This window comes from Panonychus citri, unplaced genomic scaffold, assembly GCF_014898815.1.
Source record: "Panonychus citri isolate SS breed McGregor unplaced genomic scaffold, ASM1489881v1 Contig00135, whole genome shotgun sequence".
Taxonomy (NCBI): Eukaryota; Metazoa; Arthropoda; class Arachnida; order Trombidiformes; family Tetranychidae; genus Panonychus; species Panonychus citri.
The window spans coordinates 603379-625028 of NW_026515540.1; the positions used below are offsets into that span (position 1 = coordinate 603379).

At 31.7% G+C, this 21650-nt stretch overlaps 6 protein-coding genes and 1 pseudogene across 6 annotated transcripts; 4 read left to right on the top strand and 3 right to left on the bottom strand.

Moving 5' to 3' along the window:
- The first annotated feature begins 16 nt into the window (after positions 1 to 16).
- On the top strand, positions 17 to 9738 carry LOC128391957 (potassium voltage-gated channel protein Shaw-like; annotated as a pseudogene).
- On the bottom strand, positions 9486 to 11080 carry LOC128392011 (sex-determining region Y protein-like). The gene is made up of 3 exons (XM_053351982.1): positions 10524 to 11080; positions 10175 to 10301; positions 9486 to 10028 (listed from the first exon to the last, which is right to left on the bottom strand). The coding sequence occupies exons 1-3, from the start codon at positions 10744 to 10746 to the stop codon at positions 9743 to 9745; spliced, it is 636 nt and encodes a 211-aa protein (XP_053207957.1). The 5' UTR covers positions 10747 to 11080; the 3' UTR covers positions 9486 to 9742.
- Positions 11081 to 11224: 144 nt separating this feature from the next.
- On the top strand, positions 11225 to 11925 carry LOC128391958 (DC-STAMP domain-containing protein 2-like; the record flags this gene model as incomplete). The annotated part of the gene is given in 2 exon segments (XM_053351922.1): positions 11225 to 11393; positions 11396 to 11925. Coding segments are annotated over 2 exon segments (699 nt in total), but the record flags the coding sequence as incomplete, so codon positions are not given.
- A 373-nt stretch (positions 11926 to 12298) lies between these two features.
- LOC128391959 (DC-STAMP domain-containing protein 2-like) lies at positions 12299 to 14254 on the top strand. The gene is made up of 2 exons (XM_053351923.1): positions 12299 to 12836; positions 12906 to 14254. Exons 1-2 carry the CDS (start codon positions 12299 to 12301, stop codon positions 13772 to 13774), a joined length of 1407 nt encoding a protein of 468 aa, XP_053207898.1. The 3' UTR covers positions 13775 to 14254.
- On the top strand, positions 14072 to 16681 carry LOC128392012 (serine/threonine-protein phosphatase 4 regulatory subunit 2-B-like). Its single transcript, XM_053351983.1, is given in 4 exon segments — positions 14072 to 14254; positions 14658 to 14751; positions 14862 to 16050; positions 16053 to 16681. Coding segments are annotated over 4 exon segments (1869 nt in total). The 5' UTR covers positions 14072 to 14214; the 3' UTR covers positions 16599 to 16681.
- A 189-nt stretch (positions 16682 to 16870) lies between these two features.
- On the bottom strand, positions 16871 to 18274 carry LOC128392010 (A disintegrin and metalloproteinase with thrombospondin motifs adt-1-like). Its single transcript, XM_053351981.1, has 6 exons — positions 17868 to 18274; positions 17752 to 17810; positions 17586 to 17682; positions 17480 to 17511; positions 17258 to 17360; positions 16871 to 17174 (listed from the first exon to the last, which is right to left on the bottom strand). Exons 1-6 carry the CDS (start codon positions 18272 to 18274, stop codon positions 16871 to 16873), a joined length of 1002 nt encoding a protein of 333 aa, XP_053207956.1.
- Positions 18275 to 18342: 68 nt separating this feature from the next.
- LOC128392008 (splicing factor 3A subunit 3-like) lies at positions 18343 to 20436 on the bottom strand. Its single transcript, XM_053351978.1, has 4 exons — positions 20218 to 20436; positions 19521 to 20105; positions 19276 to 19412; positions 18343 to 19198 (listed from the first exon to the last, which is right to left on the bottom strand). The coding sequence occupies exons 1-4, from the start codon at positions 20311 to 20313 to the stop codon at positions 18517 to 18519; spliced, it is 1500 nt and encodes a 499-aa protein (XP_053207953.1). The 5' UTR covers positions 20314 to 20436; the 3' UTR covers positions 18343 to 18516.
- Positions 20437 to 21650: the final 1214 nt, after the last annotated feature.

Here is a 21650-nt window from a genome sequence, read left to right on the forward strand (position 1 = left end):
TTTGTTGTTAGAATTTAATTGTTGTTTACTTTTTCTTAATTAGTTGGATTAATTTCTGATTCTTAATTTTTCTATTAATTGTTGAGTGATGATTTTCCTGTTGTCGAAAAGATTCCCATTCAACGTTTACTTTTTGTTCAAATGAATTTATTGAATGTCAATCTCAGACTTTTTGATGTTCCATATTTTGATGTTTCTCTTGTCAATCAAAAATATTATATTGAATCTTTTTTTTTTCTCATCAAAATTGTTCAACTTTTCATGGAGATGATAATTGAACTTAGCAACAACTTACCCTGTGACTTGAAAAACTCTGAAATTGTCTCCATTGTTGAACAATGATTGTCCCTGTTGATGATGATGATGATGATGGTTGATATATACCATCAATGACATGGAACCTTAATTTAGTTGTGATTGTTTCTTTTTCTCATCGTCTAGAACTGTTACCTTTTTATTTCCAATGGTCGGTGGTTGTGTGTTTTACTCTTTGTCTAGGCTATTGTTTTATTCTGTCAATCACTGGGTTTCCCTTTTCTTTCTCTCTCCATCTTCGTCTCATTTAATGTTCTTTTCTGTCGTCTCATCCTCCCACTTGTTCCCCTTTCCTTATATATATTCTTCTCTTTGTTTCAACTTTAACCCATTTATTTCTATTATTTTTTTTTCTTTTATATTCTTGTCTACATTTAGGTTTCAACTTCAGTGATCCTGGGATTCATTGGAAGGAAAAGGAAAAGGAGAGTCACAATCTTCTGAAAAGTTGAACTCATTTTTTTCTTCTTTACATTCTCTCTTTGTGTGTGTGTGTGTTTCCTGTTTTCTTTACTGTGTTAACCCGTTAAATTGTCATCTGTATATATGATCGTTGTTTGTGTATGTGTTTCTCATTTAATGTCAATTTTGATGAATTGGTGAAAGTAACACGGAAACAGAAGCAAAAAAGTGAAACCATCTCCTTCCTCTCTGGTTCAATTGAAGTAATGCATTTAAATGGAATCTGATGAGAAAGGTTGAAAGTTTAAGAATTTGGACCAAAAGGCCATTGTGTTGTCATTGGAACCAGTGGAAAAGGTCACCCTTGGTTACCAGTGAATCGATAAAATCAATTTTTTTCATCATCATCATTTTGCTCATCATTGACAACAACAACAACAACAACAACAATAATAATCATCATCATCTTGACAACACCTTATACATTTCATCAATATCATCATTATCATTATCAACAATCAACAATCAGCACATTTACTGTGATCACTGCACCAACAATAATTATCAACATCTCACAAAGAATACAATTAAATCAAGATCATTGCAGAGCGCTAAGTACTCTCGTTACCTCAATTTTAACATAAAATTGGGGTGATGATGATGTACGCTCAATCCTTTAATCGAACTGGTGACCTTGATAATAGGGTAATTCTCAATGTTGGTGGAATACGTTTTGAAACTTATCGAACAACTTTACGTAAAATACCAGCAACAAGATTATCCCGATTAACCGAATCACTGGCCAATTATGATCCAATATTAAATGAATATTTCTTTGATCGACATCCTGGTGTTTTTGCTCAGATATTAAATTATTATCGAACAGGAAAACTTCATTATCCAACTAATGTTTGTGGACCACTTTTCGAGGAGGAACTTGAATTCTGGGGATTGGATGCAAATCAGGTGAGAGAAAAATTTGAATAACCTTTTCAACCTCATAGACGATCATATCCTAGAAAATTAAGTATTATAATCATTAACCTTACTCTCTAATTATCACCCTGAACATTTTCACCTTTCAGTATATTATCTTTTCTTAAAAGAAAAGAATATTGTTTTTGATGAAGTAAATAAAGAACCCAGAGAGATTGTTGATTGAGCTTTTCATGGTGGTGAACGTGTAGTATTCATGGAAAAGTATGTTGAATATTATCATTTAAAAAGAGTGAATGAAGAGGAATATTATATTGCTCGAACGATGGAATGAGAAAAGGGAAAAGACAAAAGAAGTGAATGGAATTTTCTAAGATAAAATAAGAATAGTTGATGAGATGTGATAGAATGATGGGAATAGGAGAGAAAGAGGCAAATGATGAGGAAGAAAAATGTTCAAGTGAGAAAGAGATAAAAATAATAGTACGAGAGGCGATTCTTGATAACATTTCATCATGGAAGATGATTAACTATGTTAGTGTCTATGTAATTTACCTTTTTTTTTCATTATCTTTAATATTTTTTTCTCTCTTTGGTTCGATTTTCTTTCCTTAGGTTGAACCTTGTTGTTGGATGACTTATACTGCTCACAGGGACACTCAACAAACTCTCGCCATCTTGGATAATCTTGATCTTGATGCAGATAAATTAAGTGAAGAAGAACTTGCAAGAAAATTCGGTTGGGAAGATGACTACCATAAAGGTATTGGTCAACATCTTACATTTATAGTGATGATGATGATGATAGAGAAGATTAAAAGTCAAAATGGAGGAAACAGATGAAAGAAATAAAAGATAAATTCAATAATATACATGAAGTAATATGATGGAAATGACCTCAACAATTTGACCATTTACCATGAATCTTTTTCCAATGTTAACCAGCTAACCAATTTGTTATGATGAAGATGAAAGATCAACATTTTCTAAAGCATTTTCATCCCAATGTCAATCCACAACCTCCACCTTTAAACCTTGAGACTTTTCCGTTGAGTTTTCCTAATACACCAAAGCCCCTGAAGCTTAAAAGTCTTGGATAAGAATCAACAGAAAACATTGAAGTAACAAGAAAGGACGAAAGGAAAAAAAAATTGAGTAAAAAAAATCAATAAGGAAACATTCAGATTGACATTGAAGCTCATTTAAGTGTAAACAAATATTTGATCAAGTTGTTGAATCAAGAAAATGATTCTCTTTCCTTTTCCTCTTTCAGTTTCATTTTTCATTCTCAGTGTTCAACTGACCTAAATATCGAAAAGTTTTCCTTTCCCATTTCCACCTTAACTCCCTGTTTCCAAATCTACTTTCAGAACTTTTAACAAAGAAAAGGAAAAAAACAATATCCCCTGTTTACATTTAATCTTGAGGAACCAGATCATGAACTTGACATTTGCCTCCATGATGAAATTCAATTAATCCGATTGTTTCCTTTTTCAACTTTGGCCCCTTTTTATCAATACCACCACACACTCTCCATGTAACTTACTCAATCACATTTCCATGACCAAGACTATCACTCAGTAGATTAGAGTGTGAATAATTTTATTATTAACTCTAATTGCTATTGATTAGCCTTATGAACCATTTTTTTCCGTTAGTCTCGATTATTATATAACATTAATGATCATGATTATAAATATAATAATCTTTTGTTTCTCTGCTATGTAATAATATCACTCCCTGTATAGTTAATGTTTAATCAATTCCAGTTCCATGGGAAATCCTGTGTCTTCATCGATTTAATCATGATAATCAACAGAAATTTCATCATGTATATTATTAACTATCTCAATGTTTAATTTATCTTTAAATATTGTCTGGATTAATTCAATTTGTATCCAAATATTTCATTCATTTGTATGAGTATCAGAAATTTAATCAACTCTGTTTAATTGTATCAATTGAAAATTGATTGTTAAGTTCAGGTTAGAGACTCAAAACTAAATTAAGGCTAATTTAGCTCTAACTGTAGACTAATTGTTGATAATAATTATTAATTGATTTCATCCTCATCATCTATTATCTCAAGCAATTTAATAGTAACGATGATTATCTTTGTTTCAATTCAGTTAATTTATTAATTTTTTTTCCTCCGCCAAGTTTAATGATAACTATTCACTCATCATCTTAATCATCATTTTCAACTACAAACAATTTAATAGACAATTTAAAATACTTTATATTGGTGAATTAACTCATTATTAGGGTGATAATTTTTAATTGTAAACCATTTGAACTCATAATTACTTTGATTTACTTGGTTATCCTTTCCAACTCATATTATAAATGGTATCATTAATGTAACAATTTAATTATGATTATCAATCATCATCATTACCCTGACTCTTAGGTTAACATTATCACTTTCAAAAGTTCTTGATCATTGTTCATTAATTACTATTTATCAACTGAATATAATTATGAATACAATTAACAGTAGATTTTATTTGATGGCCATGATCACATTAATTGTAATCATTTGCCTGAAATCTCATATGACGTTAAACGAACTCATATCAATCATTATCATATAAATTGTTTAATCTTCTCATTGATTAACCAACTTTTCAAATACTAATCACTTTTATCATCTTATTATCTCAACAATTAAAGGTAATTTATCATGTTGGCAAAAACTTAAACCTAAATTGTGGCTTCTATTTGACGAGCCTTACTCATCTCATGCTGCAAAAGTAAGTCCATTAATCAACCCACTCTCACACTGACCCACCTCTGAACAGAGTGACCACTCACCTGATTGAAAACAATTAGAGACAATTAGTGAAACTGATCAGAATTGATAAGCTTAACTGAAATCAATCACTTTAGTATCAATAAAATGAGTAGTAACAATTTTGAGCTTGATTGTAATACAAAATCAATTGAGTTGAATTTGAATTTACCTTCAGTAATAACAATCAGTTATTTATGAATTTCAATATTAAATTGTTAAGGTTAATGTTGATCAATTGTTGATCACTTGAAATCTTAAAGTGATTTAAATAATTTACAACACGGATATACATGGTAATCATAATCGTAATGATCTAGATGATGAAATTGATTCTGAAATAGTTCTGGAATAGTTTGAGACAAACATACATATAAATCCACTGTAATCAGGTAATAGTACAAACAAAGTCCTTTATCATCATGAATTACAAGGGTATTCATGAAGATAGAAATTGTTTTTTTTTCTGTTGTGTTCAAGTTGAACATTTGAAAAGCAAATTCAGTTATAAACATTAACCAAATACTCAAACAGAAAAATTATTATCATGATACTTTCAGGATACACCAATGAACAAGATAAACAATTGTTTACATAATTCAAATGCATACCCTCCTTGTAGGGTATTAATATACATACAATTTGAGTAAATAGAGAGAGAGATATAATAACTAATAGGATTTTTGTTGTGTCTCTGAATCTTTTTTTTCTTGCAGTTATCATGATGAGATTCTGAATAAAATGAATTCTTAATTGCTGTTAAAACTTTTCTATTGATTCATTCAACATTTTCTATAGTTTATTTAAAGTAACTAAGTTATATTATATACGATTGGTGGTCAGTTTTGAAATTCTTAGTTAACCTTGAAAAGTAGATAAGGTCAACATGATATTAGATTTTTATTGAATATTTCATTCCAGTAGTACAGTTTGTCCATCTCGATTGACCATTGGTTGAAAGATATTGATGATTATGTATCATCATGGGAATTTATATGAAATATAAGTCAGAATTTTGTTTTTTTTTTCATGATTTATTCAGATGACCAACATGATATGATGATGATTATCATCTTGAATTATGAAATTTGAATGAAAATGTGCATAACATGAATTCTGAATTAGTATCGGTATCAAGTTAACACTTAGAACTGATTCAATGAAGGTGATGATTTCAAATATGGTGAAAAGTTATCATGATGATGATCAAATGAATCAGAATTATCGGTGACAGTTTCTCATTCCCATGAATAATATATTTCCATACATGTGATATATTCCTATGAAAATTTCTCTCCCTTTTCTCAAAAGTTCATCTTTCTCTTTTCATGTAAACTTTTCAAACAGAATTCACAATTCATCCGAGTGAGTTTATAAGTGTCTCCATGATACTTTTCATGATAATCATATTCAGTAGTTGATATAATATCTATATAAAGCCTATTGACTTGATTGTGAGAATCAGTCAACTGTTTTGATCCATCAGATTAGTGTGACAATCCAAGATTATCAGTTAATTCTTGTTTTCCTTTCTTTAGTTGAGTAAAAATATATCACCAGAATCATCATGTAATAGTCTCAGTTTTACTCGGTAAATTTATCCTCGACTTTCATTCGTATTCATGAACAACCTTCATCACCCTGACAGTGAATTCCAAGTGTTTTTTTCCTCTCTTTCTCCATCCGTGTTGAGAACAAAATTTTGCATGATAATGATAATTCTCAGTCTAAGTATGACTATCAATGAATAAATAGAAGAAGGAGAAAAAAAATTCTGTTACTCATTGTTCATGATACAATTGACAGCTCATGGGAATTGATAGATAGACAGTTGAACACTTTCATGATACATCATCACCCACCTTTTAAATTAAACCTCAGGAAAAAAGGTCAAGATCTTGATAAATCTTCAGATTCACTTTGTCAATTCTTGTATGAAGATTAAGCTCAATGAAAAGAAATCATGTTGAAAATTTGAACCAGAATTTTCTCCTTCATTTCATCTATCATGGTCTGGTCAAAATTCTGAATTTCCCTGAGTATTATCCCCATTTTCAGATTTTGATATTTTACTTTACAGAATCTCCATAGTAATCATATTTTACTCAGTTATTTGATATCATTTCATGATATTTTCATGATTGACAGAATCCAAGCTAATCTCAATCTATTTCTACCTTTTCATCCTTATGGCCATCGGTCATCTTAATCTTAATATCACTCAACTCTCTCTCTTTTTGATTTAGTTTCTAAATTGTAGCGATTTAAATAATGCAAATAGTATTATCGATATTCAATTCCTATGTGAATTCAGTAATACTTTAATTGATTACAATAAGAGTAATAATCTTAATTGTTGAACCTTAGCTTCATTAACCATGTAATTGAAAAACTGACTAATTAATCAGTGTAATTGTTGAATATTATCTACAGTGAACACGCACAGATTAATTAATCAATCAAAATTTAACCTAACAACTAAATTAATTGATTAACTTTTCATTTCCTTAGTTTACATATCCTCATGTCTATTCAATTAACATTTGTAATCTAATTATTTCTTATTTTCATATTTTCATCCAACTTCTCACATTACCTGAATAATTGAAATTCATTCACCATTGTAATCAACTTATAACAAACTTGTAATTTGGTTGATCATCATCATCATCATCAAAATAACCGCTTGGCAATCAATCAATCAATCAAATCAACGGTGCATTCATCTTGATACCAAAACATTGTTTCAATTGATTTAACCTGATTATCAACAATTAAAAGGTTACTGCTGTGATATCCGTTTTCTTCATTTGTGTTTCAATATTAACTTGATCTTAAATCTTGGTTGTAAAGTTAATCCGATCATTTTCAATTTTCTTCATAACGATTTGATTGATTTCGATATTTTTTTTCCTTTGATTGATTTTCTCAGGTCGCACCCTGTAAATGGCATTTTATTTGTGATATGATAAACATAATCGACGCGGTGGCGACATTGTCCTTCTATTCGGACATGTTACTCCAAAGATTAGCCCATGGAATTGAGAATGCTGATATTCTTGATTTTTTCAGCATCATTCGTATATTGCGATTGTTTAAATTAACTCGACACTCTCGTGGCCTAAAGATTCTTGTACATACGTTTAAAGCGAGTGCTAAGGAATTATTTTTACTTGTATTCTTCCTGGTATTGGGTATTGTTATCTTTGCCTCGCTTGTTTATTACGCTGAGAGATTACAAACAAATCCTCATAATGATTTTAAAAGTATACCGGAAGGCCTTTGGTGGGCCATTGTAACAATGACCACCGTTGGTTATGGTGACATGGTGCCCAGAACTTATGCTGGTATGATGATTGGTGCTCTTTGTGCAGTTGCCGGTGTACTTACAATTGCTCTTCCGGTTCCTGTTATTGTCTCCAATTTTACCATGTTCTATTCACATACTCAGGCAAGGGAAAAGTTGCCCCGACAACGGAGGCGAGTTTGTGCCTCACCATTGGACGGAAATGGTTCAGGTACTCCGGTCAATTCTGGGCCACAAGGAGGTGGATTCGGTCATCCTGCTGGAAGTATGGTTGGGTCAACCACGAGGCGTTTAAATGCTATCAAATATCATGGAATTGATACTTTGGAAATAAATTTAGGTAAAAAAAATTCGATATTTTTGTTTCGAGATTAACTTGATTTGAAAACTATTATTTTCTTGTCATTTCAAATGAGAATAAATCTCCCCCTTTTCTTCAAGATGATTCTTAATATCAAATATCAGATGAATTCTGAATTTTCATGGTGAATTTATCTTTTGTATTGATTTAAAATCTTCTATTCTTTACCTTTATATTTATCGTCAGTTCAATTGTTTACCTGATTGAACAAAAGAAAACAACAAGATACATAATTATAATAGAAAAGCGGATGAATTGATTTCTCAATCATAATCTAAACAATCAAGAATCTCAATCAAGCGAAAGTTTAAATCAATCATCATTTTAATCGTGAATATTGATTGTTAAATCATCAATGGTTCAATGAAGTTGATCATTTGTTTTGTAATTCAAGAAATTGAAATTTCCTTTAACCATGAAACAAATTCACCCAAGATAATCAACTAATTGTATAGAATCAAAATCAAAGTAAACAATTGAATTGAAGAGTAGAAATTTTTTCTCTCATATATTAACAAGTTGATCGTAATTTCAATCAATTAATTAAATGATAATCTATTGAAAACCTTCAGTTAATTAATCAACAGCCATTTAAAAATTGGTGTAGAAATGTTTCCAAATATTATCATGGTCATTGATTTAATCCAATTGATTCATTATGATGATCACAGTCTCTAGTATGTCAATTAAATAAATTAATGACCAGAGGTCAGTATTAGTAGTTAAGTGGACATACTTAACTTATGAATGAAAAGACAGGGACAAAAACCTTATCCTTATAAAAGGATAAATAACAAAAAGGTCAGAAAGTTGTAATAACAATTATCGAGTAAATAAACATTGTTACGATTCATTAAATGACTCATATTGAATTTGTATTATCATCATGATGAAGATGATGGGTGTGGGTGAATCTACATCTCATTTAACATGATATATTTCACCAAACAAAAGATGAACAATATTGATGAAAACAATGAACAGTAACATGAACATAACGATAATGATAAAACTTGAAGCTTATAAATAGATATTGAATAATTTTCATACAAATTGTTCATTCCGAGTATGAATTATGTGATCAGTGAATTTCATGGCAAACAAATGTTCAAGTTTCATCATCAATATTACTATTGAAATTATCATTCGCAATTGTATCATATTCATGATGATAAATATGAATAGGAAAATACTATATAAACAAATGAATGAATTTCCAATATTACAATTTGGTTTTTCATTTCTCTCCAGTTATTCAAATGAACAATTATATTGATTTACTTTTTTTTCGATTGAATTTAATTTTTAATTGTGTTAAATTGATTAATTTTCTGTTGTAATTAATATATTCTCTATATTCTCTTATTGATTACAGGTAATAAGAAAACTGTACAGAAAACCGGAACTTTGAAAAATTCCGTCCCAAGTGCTGATCTATTGGTAACTGCATCGGTGTCGAAAAGTGGTTCAGCAAATAATATACGAACAACTTTAATACCAAAGGTGCCTGATAATAATAACGATAATAATAATAATGGTTCTAATAGTAATAATAATAATAATAATAAGGATAAATTGTCCAAGTTAACGGTTTCTAATCATAATAATAATGGTTCATCATCGGGATTGATTAATAATAAGAAATTGGATAATCATTTGGAAGCGAAAGCAAGTACGGGTAAAAGGGACTCACTTCCATCCAGTGTTGTTGTTGTGGGTGTTGTTGAAATTGGGACTGGTCAAGAGGTAGAAGGTCAGAATGATGCTGATGGATTGAAGGTTGATCGGGTTCAATGAAAGCATAACAGTGATCACCAAATCTACTATTGTGATCATCAATGGTCAACGAATCAATTGGATTGGAGGTTGAACATGTTGGTACAATGTTACAATTTTCCGAGATAAATTGTGGTGAACTAATTGTTAAATATAAATAAGACAATTTGTATAATATAAAAAAAAATCAAATGATTAAGGGATTGAAAAATTAATTGTTTGTATCACAACATTGAAAAAAAAATATCTAAAACACTGATTGAATTGAATAAAGAAAAAGACTTACCTTGAATCATTTGGAAGTCCATTTTCATTCTGGTCAGTATTGGCTCTTCTAATGGTCATTCGTTGTAAATATTTACGCTTTCTTTCAGCTTTACGTTGACGAGCTTCCAATGGACTGTAATAATAACCTTGGATGATTAAATTGAAAAGAAAATTGATTAAAAATTTAAGAGTAATCAGAGTATTAGGAATATGATGCAATAGAGAATTGAGTAAACATAAGAAGTTAATTAGATCCAAATGTAAACACAAAAGGATTTAATGAGTTAGTGTGAGTTTGGTCAATCGGTGACCGAATGGATTAACCAGGATAATAGAGGATTAGTTTAAATTGTGAATGAAATAATTACCTGGATATTTTTTCATGTGATCTGCATGAGCTTCGTTGGCTAATTGGTGATAAACTTCTTTATCATCTGCGCCCATTTTTCGCCAATTATCACCCAATATTTTACTTATCTGTTTGTTGGTTAAATTTGGATTATCTTGAGCGATTTGCCTTCGATTTTTTTTACCATATAACATGAAAGCATTTGGAGGTCGGGGAATCCGTCGTTCTTCAAGTTCCTTCATGGTTAAGTAACAAGATCAAGAGAACCAAAAGAAAACACTGAGAATAAGATGACAGAAAAAAAATTCTAAATTAATCAACTAAGCGAAATGATGAAACACAAGAGAAAATGGAAATTTGAATGATGAAAACACTTAGTGTTTGTATTGTCACGAAAGATTAAAGTTAATTAAGCAAAAACAAATGATGAAATCGGCAGAAAACCAAAGGTACCACCAGTTGAATGTAAAGTGTAAGTATCAACCCTTTTTTGTTGACAAGTTAATTAACTGATTATAATTAAAACCATCCCACCAACGGACAAATATGTTTGTTAAACCATCTTCATATTGTTGCGGATTCGGTAAATAGCAAGACAAGTTAACATTTTAATTAAAATCCCTGAAGATTTGTTTTAATTTAACTCGATCAGTTTTTTGTTTCTTCTTCAAATTCAACTTGATCATTCGTGAATTTTAGTACACATAGTGAAATAAGGGAATGATAATCCACTTGATTCGAATTTGGCTCAAGTACCGTCGAGTCACCAAGTACAAGCGACTCTATGAAAGGGCCAAAAGACGCAATGCCTTTGGTGGTGGCAAGAATTCGCGATTTTATAGATATGGTCGTTTTCTATCTAAACTGTTCGATATTCCCCTTTTCCGTTGCGAATGTATTAGAAGATTATGCAAATTTGCAAAACCGTGGTCACTCATCGGGAATCAGTTCGATTGTTATTTTTCATCATTGGTTTACTTTTCTCTTGGTTTTTGTTTATCATCTCTTACAATTTTGATTCAAGCTCGAAAATTGTTCTCATCCTGAAGAGTATTAGTCTCGTCGGTATTACCAGTTTAAGTATGGCCTTTTCTCTTTACTTGCGAACTATAGTTTGTTTATTGTTACCCATCGTGTTGACATCGAAAGGTCGTTATGTCATCTTTTTCCTCATAATAAACATCTTAATAAACGGTCCCGTGTTGAATACGAGGGAAAATTTATCCAAAAATTGGAAAGCCATTAAATGTATTGCCAAAAGTTTAGCTCGTCAAGCGGTCAGGTTGATTAAAGAGAATCCGGTTATTAAATTTTTGATAAGCGTTGCTAAGCGAATGAATCAACTATTCAGAGAGGTTGAAAAATCGATAAAAAGAACTATCAAATGGATTAAGGATCTCATTGATTCGATAAATGAGATTTTTTACATTATGGCTACAGTAATGAGGATAATTGGTGAAACTCTGATGTTTTTATTTAAATGGATGGACTGGAAATGTCATGACGCGGTTGATGGAATTGTCGCAACTTGCGTTTTTTATCTCAGTTGGTTCGGCCATCTTTGTCATGTAAGTCCTTTGTAAACAATTAATCCATTTAATCGTCAATTGATCAACTGAATATCAACAGGTATTAAGACCGGTTTGCTGGCTACATACTTTTGTCGTAGTAGTGCTGGAACCGACGCGGCAATTTTTCGGCCAGATTTACCATGAAATTTTTGAATATGCGATAAAGAAACTCAGTCAATATTTGACAAACGCTTGGGAAATTTTGCAAGAGAAACTTGAAAGCATGTTTTCCCCCGGAATTAAGCTAAAGGATGATTTACATGATACTAGCGAAGAATCTGGTAATGTGACTGCTGGTTTTCGTGACATCGCTTCCACACTGGATGATAGATTATCAATCTTCATGAAATTTCTTATCGTATTTACTCCGTTGAATTATTTACTTGTATTTTTGTGTATACTTCGAGCTTGGTCGTATTTGAAACGTTTCCAGCTTTGGGATTCGTTTGATAATGTTTATATCACTTCGGATATTCAGAAAATTGATTGGCAACGAGCGATATCTGGTAAACAAACTATCCTTCCATTGAGCTTCAAAATGGGTAAACATTATATTTCGCCTTGGTCTCTCACCATGACATCGGATGAATTGAGAAAATTACAGAATAGTTTGATCATTTACACAGTCTTTTGTGGAATTATCGTTTTCTTTTTGTTGTTAGAATATCTTATCTTTATACCAATAGATCAAATGAGAAAATTTTCCATTCATTCTGGAACTGACTTCGCCATACCAGGTATTAAGATTTATCCTAAGCCAGGTGAGGAAATTAATTTATTTTCGTAGTAGATCAAAATTGTTTAATCACCTTTACGCATTTTTATCTTAGAATCAACGCCAGTCGCTTCCATGGTGAAGTCCATTCCCATAGTGGATGACGAACCGTTTGAAAATTTCACATTAGCTGCTTGTACTCCGGATCCAATTGTTCCTGATTCTACTGCCTATGAGAAGATTTCATATCTCTTGTTTTTAGCATTTTTAGCTATAACTTGTGAAGCTTATGCTTTACGATTTCGCTTTATGATCGCTGGTTTCATGTATCCAGCAAGAAAATTTGCTCGAGCTGCTTGGCTGTACAACAGAATATTGTCATCTATGCCCGCTGCCAAAGTTGAAAATCGCAGTAAGATACGATCCAAGGTAAGAGGCAATTCAGAGATTGGCAAAACGTCCAGAATCAAGCGTTGGATGTACGCGAATCCATGTACAGCTAAAATTTACGATAAATTGGTGGGTAAAGGTAAAATTTGTATCAGCTGCGGTGTTTCAGGTGAAGCGGACGATACTGAACACTTTACCAGGTGTATTAATCGACATTGTGTAGCTTTTTACTGTTTAAAATGTTTTGATGAAGTGGATAGAGTCTGTCCAGTTTGTGAAACAGTAGCACCAAGTCCAGAAGAATATGCAATTGATACTGAGATTGGATCAGACGATGATGATTTAGATATTGATGATTTTAGATACTATTATGTTGACGATTGGAATCCAGAATCGAATGAGGATACATCAAGAGAACCAAAAATTGATTATAAAAACCTTGAAAGCTTAAAGAAAGGTCGTCCAAAAGATTATTCAAAATATCTGAGAAAAAGGCAAGTGGAAGATGGTCCAGTTGATTCTGATGCTTCAACGAAATCTGAAAAAGAGAAAAAGACTAAAAATAGTAAACAAACTAACCAAAAGCCCAAATAAACCACAAAATAAACCAAATGCTTTACGAATACTATTGAACTAATTAAAGAGAAAAAATAAAGAAATTGACAAATTAATCAGTCAAAATGTTGCGAAAATAAAAAGTAAACAAAAAATGTTCCCAACTGACAGCAGAAAACGCGGTAAACTTTTCGGTAGAATTTTTCTCATTCAAATGAGCCGCAGGTCGAATTTGATTGGCCGATTAAATTTGTTCTTTTCCACCCATTGGCTGGTTCAATGTTCTCTCAGTGGCGACATCTGCTGAAGACTTTCGACTGGTGTGTGACAAAAGCTCTTCAACTGAGTAACTATCAATCAATTTCTCCACCAAAATATTATCATTTCTTTGTCTTTAATCACAATTAAATTGTTTTCTAATTTTAATTAGTTGTGACTTTTCCTAATTGTTCTTCTGTTGATCACTTTTACTAATTAAAATGGAGCTTGATAAGGAAGAGGTTTTAAACGAATTGATGAGTAAGTAGATTTCTTTTTGTTACTGTCTTGCTTTTTTACTCTCCTCTTTCTTGTTCTCTTTCTTTTTCCTCCCTTTTCTCTCTATTGAAAGAAAGAAACCTTGCCTTTTTACTTAATTAGATTTTCTGGTTAATTTTGTTTAATTGTTTTATTATTATCTTGGTGTTTCCATTTATTTTCTTCACTTTTTTTCTCTTTCATCCTTAATATCCAATAAGGTTACCTTGTTTAGATGAGGGTTTCGGCTGTTCATGTTTGTCTTTATCTCATATTGTTTCTGTTAAGTGTTGCACTGTTGTCAAAATTTGATCGGTTACATGATCAGTGATCCTGTTTTTTACATTTCCCTCTGTTTATTTGTATTTTGTTTAATTAAATTTCATTTTTGTTTCCTCTCATTTAGATTTTGAAAAAAACTATGGACGTGACTGCGAAAGTGGTTTACCTGATTGTCTGGAAAGATTCCTGATCAATATTGCTAAATCCGGTGACACAATGTAAGCATGAGTTTAAGTGGATTAATCTAGATCTTGTCGTATTTACTTTAATCTTTTCTTCTTCTTCCCTCTTTTTTTCTCTCATTATCTTATTTTGATTCTGTTTATAGTTATCCTTGGAATAAGATTAAACCTGTGATTTTGAAGAAAATTGAGCTCGTGGTCAATGAGTTTAATACCAAATATCCTTATGAAAACAACCCGGTTCTACCTAATGTTAAATCATTCAATTTTCAAGAGATGAAAGATGAAATAATTGAGAAATTTGATTACTTTTATGGAGCACCATTTACCATTCAAAGGATTTGTGAGCTTCTTACCGATCCATCTAAATATTATAAAAGATCCGACAAATTTATGAGAGGTCTAGAGAAAAATGTTCGTGTTATATCAACAGTTGAAGCAAGAAGAGCAGATATTGAAAATGAGCCCAAATGCTTTCAAAGAGATTTTTATCGCAGTTCTTCACCTTTACCTTCTTCATCTTCCTCCAATATTCTCTCATCTTCACCTTCATCGTCATCTTCATCAACCTCATCTTCGCCATTGTCTTCTGCTTTCATGAATGGATTAAACGACAAAAACGAACCTACATCACCCGGGTTGTCTATTTCCAGTCGATTATCACAATCCTGTTCTCCTCTTCAAGATCAAGGACCATTGCCCAATTCTCCCGCTCCCTTACAACAGCTCGATAGTTTTACCACTGTTTTCGCTTCACCTCCATCCACCCCACTTGCTGTTGTATCCGATATTCATCCTTATGATGGAGGTTCACCATCATCGTCTAGTTCATCTTCATCTGAATCCTCACCTCAACCTTCATCATCATCTTCACCTCCCCCAAGTTTAGCTCATGATGAAAATGAGCTCAATCAATCAGTCGATACCGATTTTGAAGATAACAAAGATAAAGACGATGACTCTAACGGAAGCAAATCCGAAGATTCGAACGAGCCTACAAAACTTGCCGAAGATAAAACCAATGTAGTGGAACAAGGTGAACCAATGGATCAAACTGATGGAGCTCAGGAGAAATCAGAAAAAGATTCAATCAAATTAGATACCCCGAGCTACAAGTTTACACCATTTAAACCATTTAGCAGTATGGATTCCCCTAATGATGTTACACCTAAATCACCCAGATTTCAACCATTTAGCAGTATGGATTCCCCTATTGATGCTACCACTAACGAAGGGAAGGAGAAATCAGAAAAAGATTCAATCAAATTAGATACCCGCGCTACATTTTTACACCATTTAAACCATTTAGCAGTATGGATTCCCCTAATGATGTTACCACTAACGAAGGGAAGGAGGCAATCGTCGAGCAATGTTCCGTGAAGGAATCTAACAGCAAAGAAGAAAATACTTCAGAAATTACTGAATCTACTTCAAGCCTTAGTGAAAGTTCATCGGAAAAGAATCAAGAAGATATTAAAGAATCGCCTTCAATCATAGATGATCAAACCTTAGATGAATCAATTGAATCTAAAGCATCTCAACAGATTGTCGAACCTGTTGAGACCTGCCAAAGTTCTGTTGTTGCATCAACAGACTCATCTCAATCATCTGGTCAAAAAGAGGAAACTGATGGAGGAGATGATATCAAATGTGGTGGAGACTCTTTAAAAGAAAACAATGATTCAATTAAGATAGAATCAATTAATAGCTTAAATACTTCAGTTGAAGAAAATTTGACTCAAGATAAAGAAGACCAAGAATCTAATCAAGAACAACCAACAAGTTCAGGATCATCAACAGTTTCTGAAGAGGAAACAGCCGACAACAGTGTAACCACAAGCAATCAACAATCCAACATTGACGAAAAGCCTGAATCTCATTAATTAGCCCATTTATTAATCCATTTGAAAGAAACAAAATCTATATATACATTGACAAGAAAAACAATACACAATTTAGAAACAGATATACATTCACTCTTATTAGATTGATTTTCCATCGCAAAAACTAAATAAACATCGTGATAACTTGTGGAACCAAAAAAGTACAGTTTATTTACGCGATCAAAACCGAAACAGCATAAAAGTGCTACTATAACTGGGAAAATTTTGTATTTTATTTAACAAGCATAATTTTTAATTTCTATTCTAATTATCTAGTTAGATAAACCAAGAAATCGATGACAATCAGCAATTGAGACACAATCTCCAGCACAGCAAATGTAACCATCCCCACAGGGAGTTCCCTCAGGAAGGGCCAGTGTTGTCCATTGGAACCACTTTAGTCTACAAACTATTGATCGACAAGATTCGTGCGCCACAAACTGAGCATTAATACTTTTCCCTATTCTACAAATATCTTGGTTCGTGAAAACTTGACCTGGTAATTCAGTGGGCATATCGAATTGTGTTAATTGTTCACCTTTTCTATTAGTTCGAGTGACACAATCTCGTGTGTTACTATTTTCACCGAAACGAAAAGAAAACAATTTTTTCAATTATCCGATTCGATCAGAGTGTTAGTCTATCATTTAATACTTTACCTGCTCGTGAGTCTTTCGCGAAACATTGTCAATGTACATGGTGACCAGTAGGTTTTTTCATTACTCACTACAGAGGACATTATTGATTGAGCATCGTCACAATCTTAAATTTAGAGCAATTAAGTAAAAATTGATAACAATCAAAGAAATAAAGTCAAATCATTTGGAGTAAATCTTAATTGGAAAGAATCACAAAATGATCTGAATAAAAACTAAACTCACCATTACTAATAGCGTCATGCAAGGCTCCAAAACTTTGATGATTTAGAAATAATCAAAAAAGAATAGATTAAATTAATTGTTCTCAACTAAATGATTGACACTTTACCTGTGGCCCACTTCATGAATCAAAACCCACCAATCATCAAAACTGGTCATTTCTATGAGCGCAGCTCCAGTACACACAATATTCACAATGGCAACACCTAAAATCATAATTAATTAATCAGAATCAAATTAGATTATTGTTCATATCTCATTTTCATCTAATTTACCTAAAACATCAGTTCGACGGCGATCAGTATCTGACTTTGATTTTGTGGCGAAATTGAGTCTTTACAAAAAAAATTAAGAATTAACTTAAATTAACGACGAGCAATCAACTAATTACCCAGTTAAAAATAATGAATAACTCCAATCGTAGATTGATAAATTTCGGGATCTGGTTGAATAACTCCTAACCCTTGCGAGGGCCATATTTGCGTTTAATTGTCCACCAAGTGATTCCCAAAAACTTAGCATTACTTCATAATAAACTACCCGGAAATTAAGTTTTGCAAACAAATCAGATTTAATTGCTGGCTCGTTGAATCGTAGGTCAATCGTTCTAAGGGCATATCGTAAAAATTTGATCTCGTCAATTCCCGTTGAATTTAATCGGTCAATAAAAGTTTGGTCAACAAAAACAGCTAAATCTAAAGTCGCTTCACTTAATTGTGATAAAGGAGAATCGCTTGTTGATTCGATTTGGGCACAATTAGTGATTGATGACAAGATAAAAATTAGTATCAATTTCATTTGATGAAAGAAACGGTTAACATGACAATTAGATAATGATGAAAATTTTTTTTAGGATAATTTAAAAATGACAGTCAAGTGGTTGTTTTGGTTTTATGATTAATGTTTAAATTGTTGTACAGTAAAGTATTAATTGTTTACTTAATTACGATTGAAAAGAGAGAGAGAGAGATTGGTCAATGATTTAGGATATTTACAAAAGAATCAAAGATTTTTTGATTGGAAATTGCCACTAATTGTAATCAAAGTAATCCTTGTCTCTTTAAATCTTCGTAAGTCTTTTTGGTGACAACTCTTCCTTCAGAGTCTTCATATTCCTCCTCTGTTGATGTTTGAAATTTTTCCTTTTGTTTTTCATCTTTCAATTTGTGCCACAATTTAAGCGCATCTTCAATTTGAGTTACGTTGGCAAAATGCGCCGTGTTGGGTATTCCAAGACATCTCATCCCGTGGGCATGTCGCCATTCAGCGAAATGTAATTGAAATGCTTTTGGTCCTTTGTAAGTCGCATTACCACAAATCTCACAGGTAAATGTTATATTTAGTCCATGTAACTTGTAGAGCCAATAAGGTATTGGTTTACCATCCCAACCAAGAGGAACATTTTTTGGATTATAAATAACCTCGGAATCTGGTTCGTCTTCTGATTCGGTATCGGAATCATCTTCATCGGAGGCCTCACGCTCACCTACAGTTCGAGCTTGTTTACGTTGGACATTCTCTTTGGTTGCATGACGTTGTTCTGATAAAATCTCTGAGAAATTGTAGATCTGTGCTTCCAGAAATGCGATCCCCTTTCGCTTTTCCATTTCCACATTTTTACGAACTTTTCCAGGTTTTCCTTTAGCAAATAGATTTGGATCCAATTCGTCCATCGTTTTACCTTTTGTTGACCATAGACGATTGGCACGTTCTTCTAATGTTCTAGAGATACAAAGAAACATACATTAGATTAGACATTAATTATGTTGATGTCTAACTAGACGAGAAAGTATATTTACCCTCCACATTTGAGGTTTAAGGCCATCAAAGCGGTTTTAAGACGGTCGAGTCCAAGTGATGCAAGTTCTGCTGCCGATGAGAAAGCTGAAAGATCTAATTGTGCTCCTGATCGAGTTAAAGCACTGCTTGTTTCTTTCTAGAGAGAGAGGGAAATTTAACAACATTGGTGATTAGTAACTTAAGATTAGTTGACATTTGATATCTGGTGATTTGATTCAATTAGTAATTAGCAAAAACAACTCACAGGCCAACCAGGAAAATTACCGGATTCCCATTGTTTCTCAAATTCCACTGATATTTGTTTAACTTGATCTTCGAGGTCTAATAAAGGTTTAACTCTTGAACAATAATCCATGAGATAATCTAGAAGAGATTCTAGATACTGTTTGTACTCGGTAGTCATCTTTCGGTCTTTAGGTATATCAAAAAGATTATCAAATTGACTAAGATACTTGAGATAATTAATTTTCTCAATCCCTTTAAGGTTACGATATTTAAGAAAACAATCATTTAGATCAAGAAACTTCCCATATCCTTCCTCAGCCGTAAAATCAACCAGATCACCACCAGTCTCTCGCTCTTTCAGAAAATCATCAAATTCAAGAGACATTGGACGAATAGATTCATTTGGACTCTTTTTATAAAACTCTTTGATTGTCCTTAAACGCCCATAAAACTCAGAAAACTCATTAGAACCCGTCATTGAGGCCATTTCCTCCTTCCTTAGACCATCTTTATCCTCATACGAATCGATTAAACTTTGGGACACCTCAATGTATCTATCCAACAGGGTTTTCAGTCTATGTTCACTATTGATTTGATCTTTGTTCTATAAAGAATATAAAGAAAAAGAAATAAAACAAATTATCATCAAAACAATTAATAATCTAAATACTAAATAAACAATTCAAGTGAAAATGGAAATGGAAAAATAAACTTACACTGGTTTTCTTAGCCATCATTTCCTTAACCATAGTATCTTCAACTCTCTCACGTTCTTCATGCCAATTCCTCTGCTGTTCAATAATTGATTCCATTATGACTATATAAAAATCTAAAACTGATTAAGGACAAAAAACTCAATCAATTAATTGTCCAAAACTCAAATTGATTATTGAAAAATTAACCAAAACAAAAAATGAAATTCAAACAGCGGTAAGAAAGAAGGGACCGTTGACTAATTGCAAGTCGTTCCAAATTCTTTTTTGAAAAAAAATGAAATTTAATTTAATTATTTTCGAGTTTAAATGTCAAAGAATCGAAATTAAATTAAAACTTTTACTCTCGAACAAAAATCAAAACAATTAATCTGCTGATTATCTGTACAATTAACGATCGTAAGATGAAATTGGCTTATAATTGACATTGGAAATTATATAAGTAAACAGGATAATTAGTCTCATGGTTGCAATTTAATTTAATTGTGATTAGATTTTTACAACAGAAATCAAGGAACTAGCAATAAAATAGTGTGAAAACAAAGCAGCAATCTAATTAATTAATCTAAATTATTGGTAACAATAATATCTTAAAAGGTTAATCTACAGTTTAACCTTTAATAATAATCACTAATCAGTAAATTGTTTGTTGAAAAAATTATTAATCTAATTGTTAACCATTTAAATTGTAGATGCATCTTAATTGGGCGAAATCTATTGCTTTCAGTGAACAATTAACTTGATCATTTTTCATTGCAAGTAATTGCAAGGTGACAATTAAGTTCTGAGTGAGTTATGGTTAATTTTAATTGTAATACTTCATTTTTTTTTTTAATATAATCAAGGAGACATTTTCACTTTGGTACATAATTAACTTAATTAACATGAAAATTGTCTAGATACACAAATAAAAGATAATCAACTTGTTAATTGTTGAACATTAATTTGATTGGAAAGTCTAATTTCTTTGACTTATCACAATTAAATTATTTTTAATTTCTGATTAATCATTAATTTCCGCTTCCATTGCCAATGATACAATCAGAAATTAACTTGCCCTTCAATTATTTACAAAACAGTGATGATTAAGTTAATCATTTCATGATCAGATTTATATTTTACATTTAATCAACCATGTTAATCATAATCAAAGTAAAATGTAACCAATTTTCAGGTTTAATTGTACAACAATTAACACTAATTGTACTTTGATCATGCTGATAATTAAACATATACATGATTGTAACTGTTTATCTGATATTTAGTTGAACAATTAAATATCATTTCCACCACAACAATTAAACAGCCTCAACTTTATCTCCTAGCATTTTAATTGTTACAATTATCATATGAATCACAAATTGATGGTGATAATGATTGACACAATTAGTTAATCACAACTTCTCTCCATAGGTTATTACTTTTAATTATTTTGC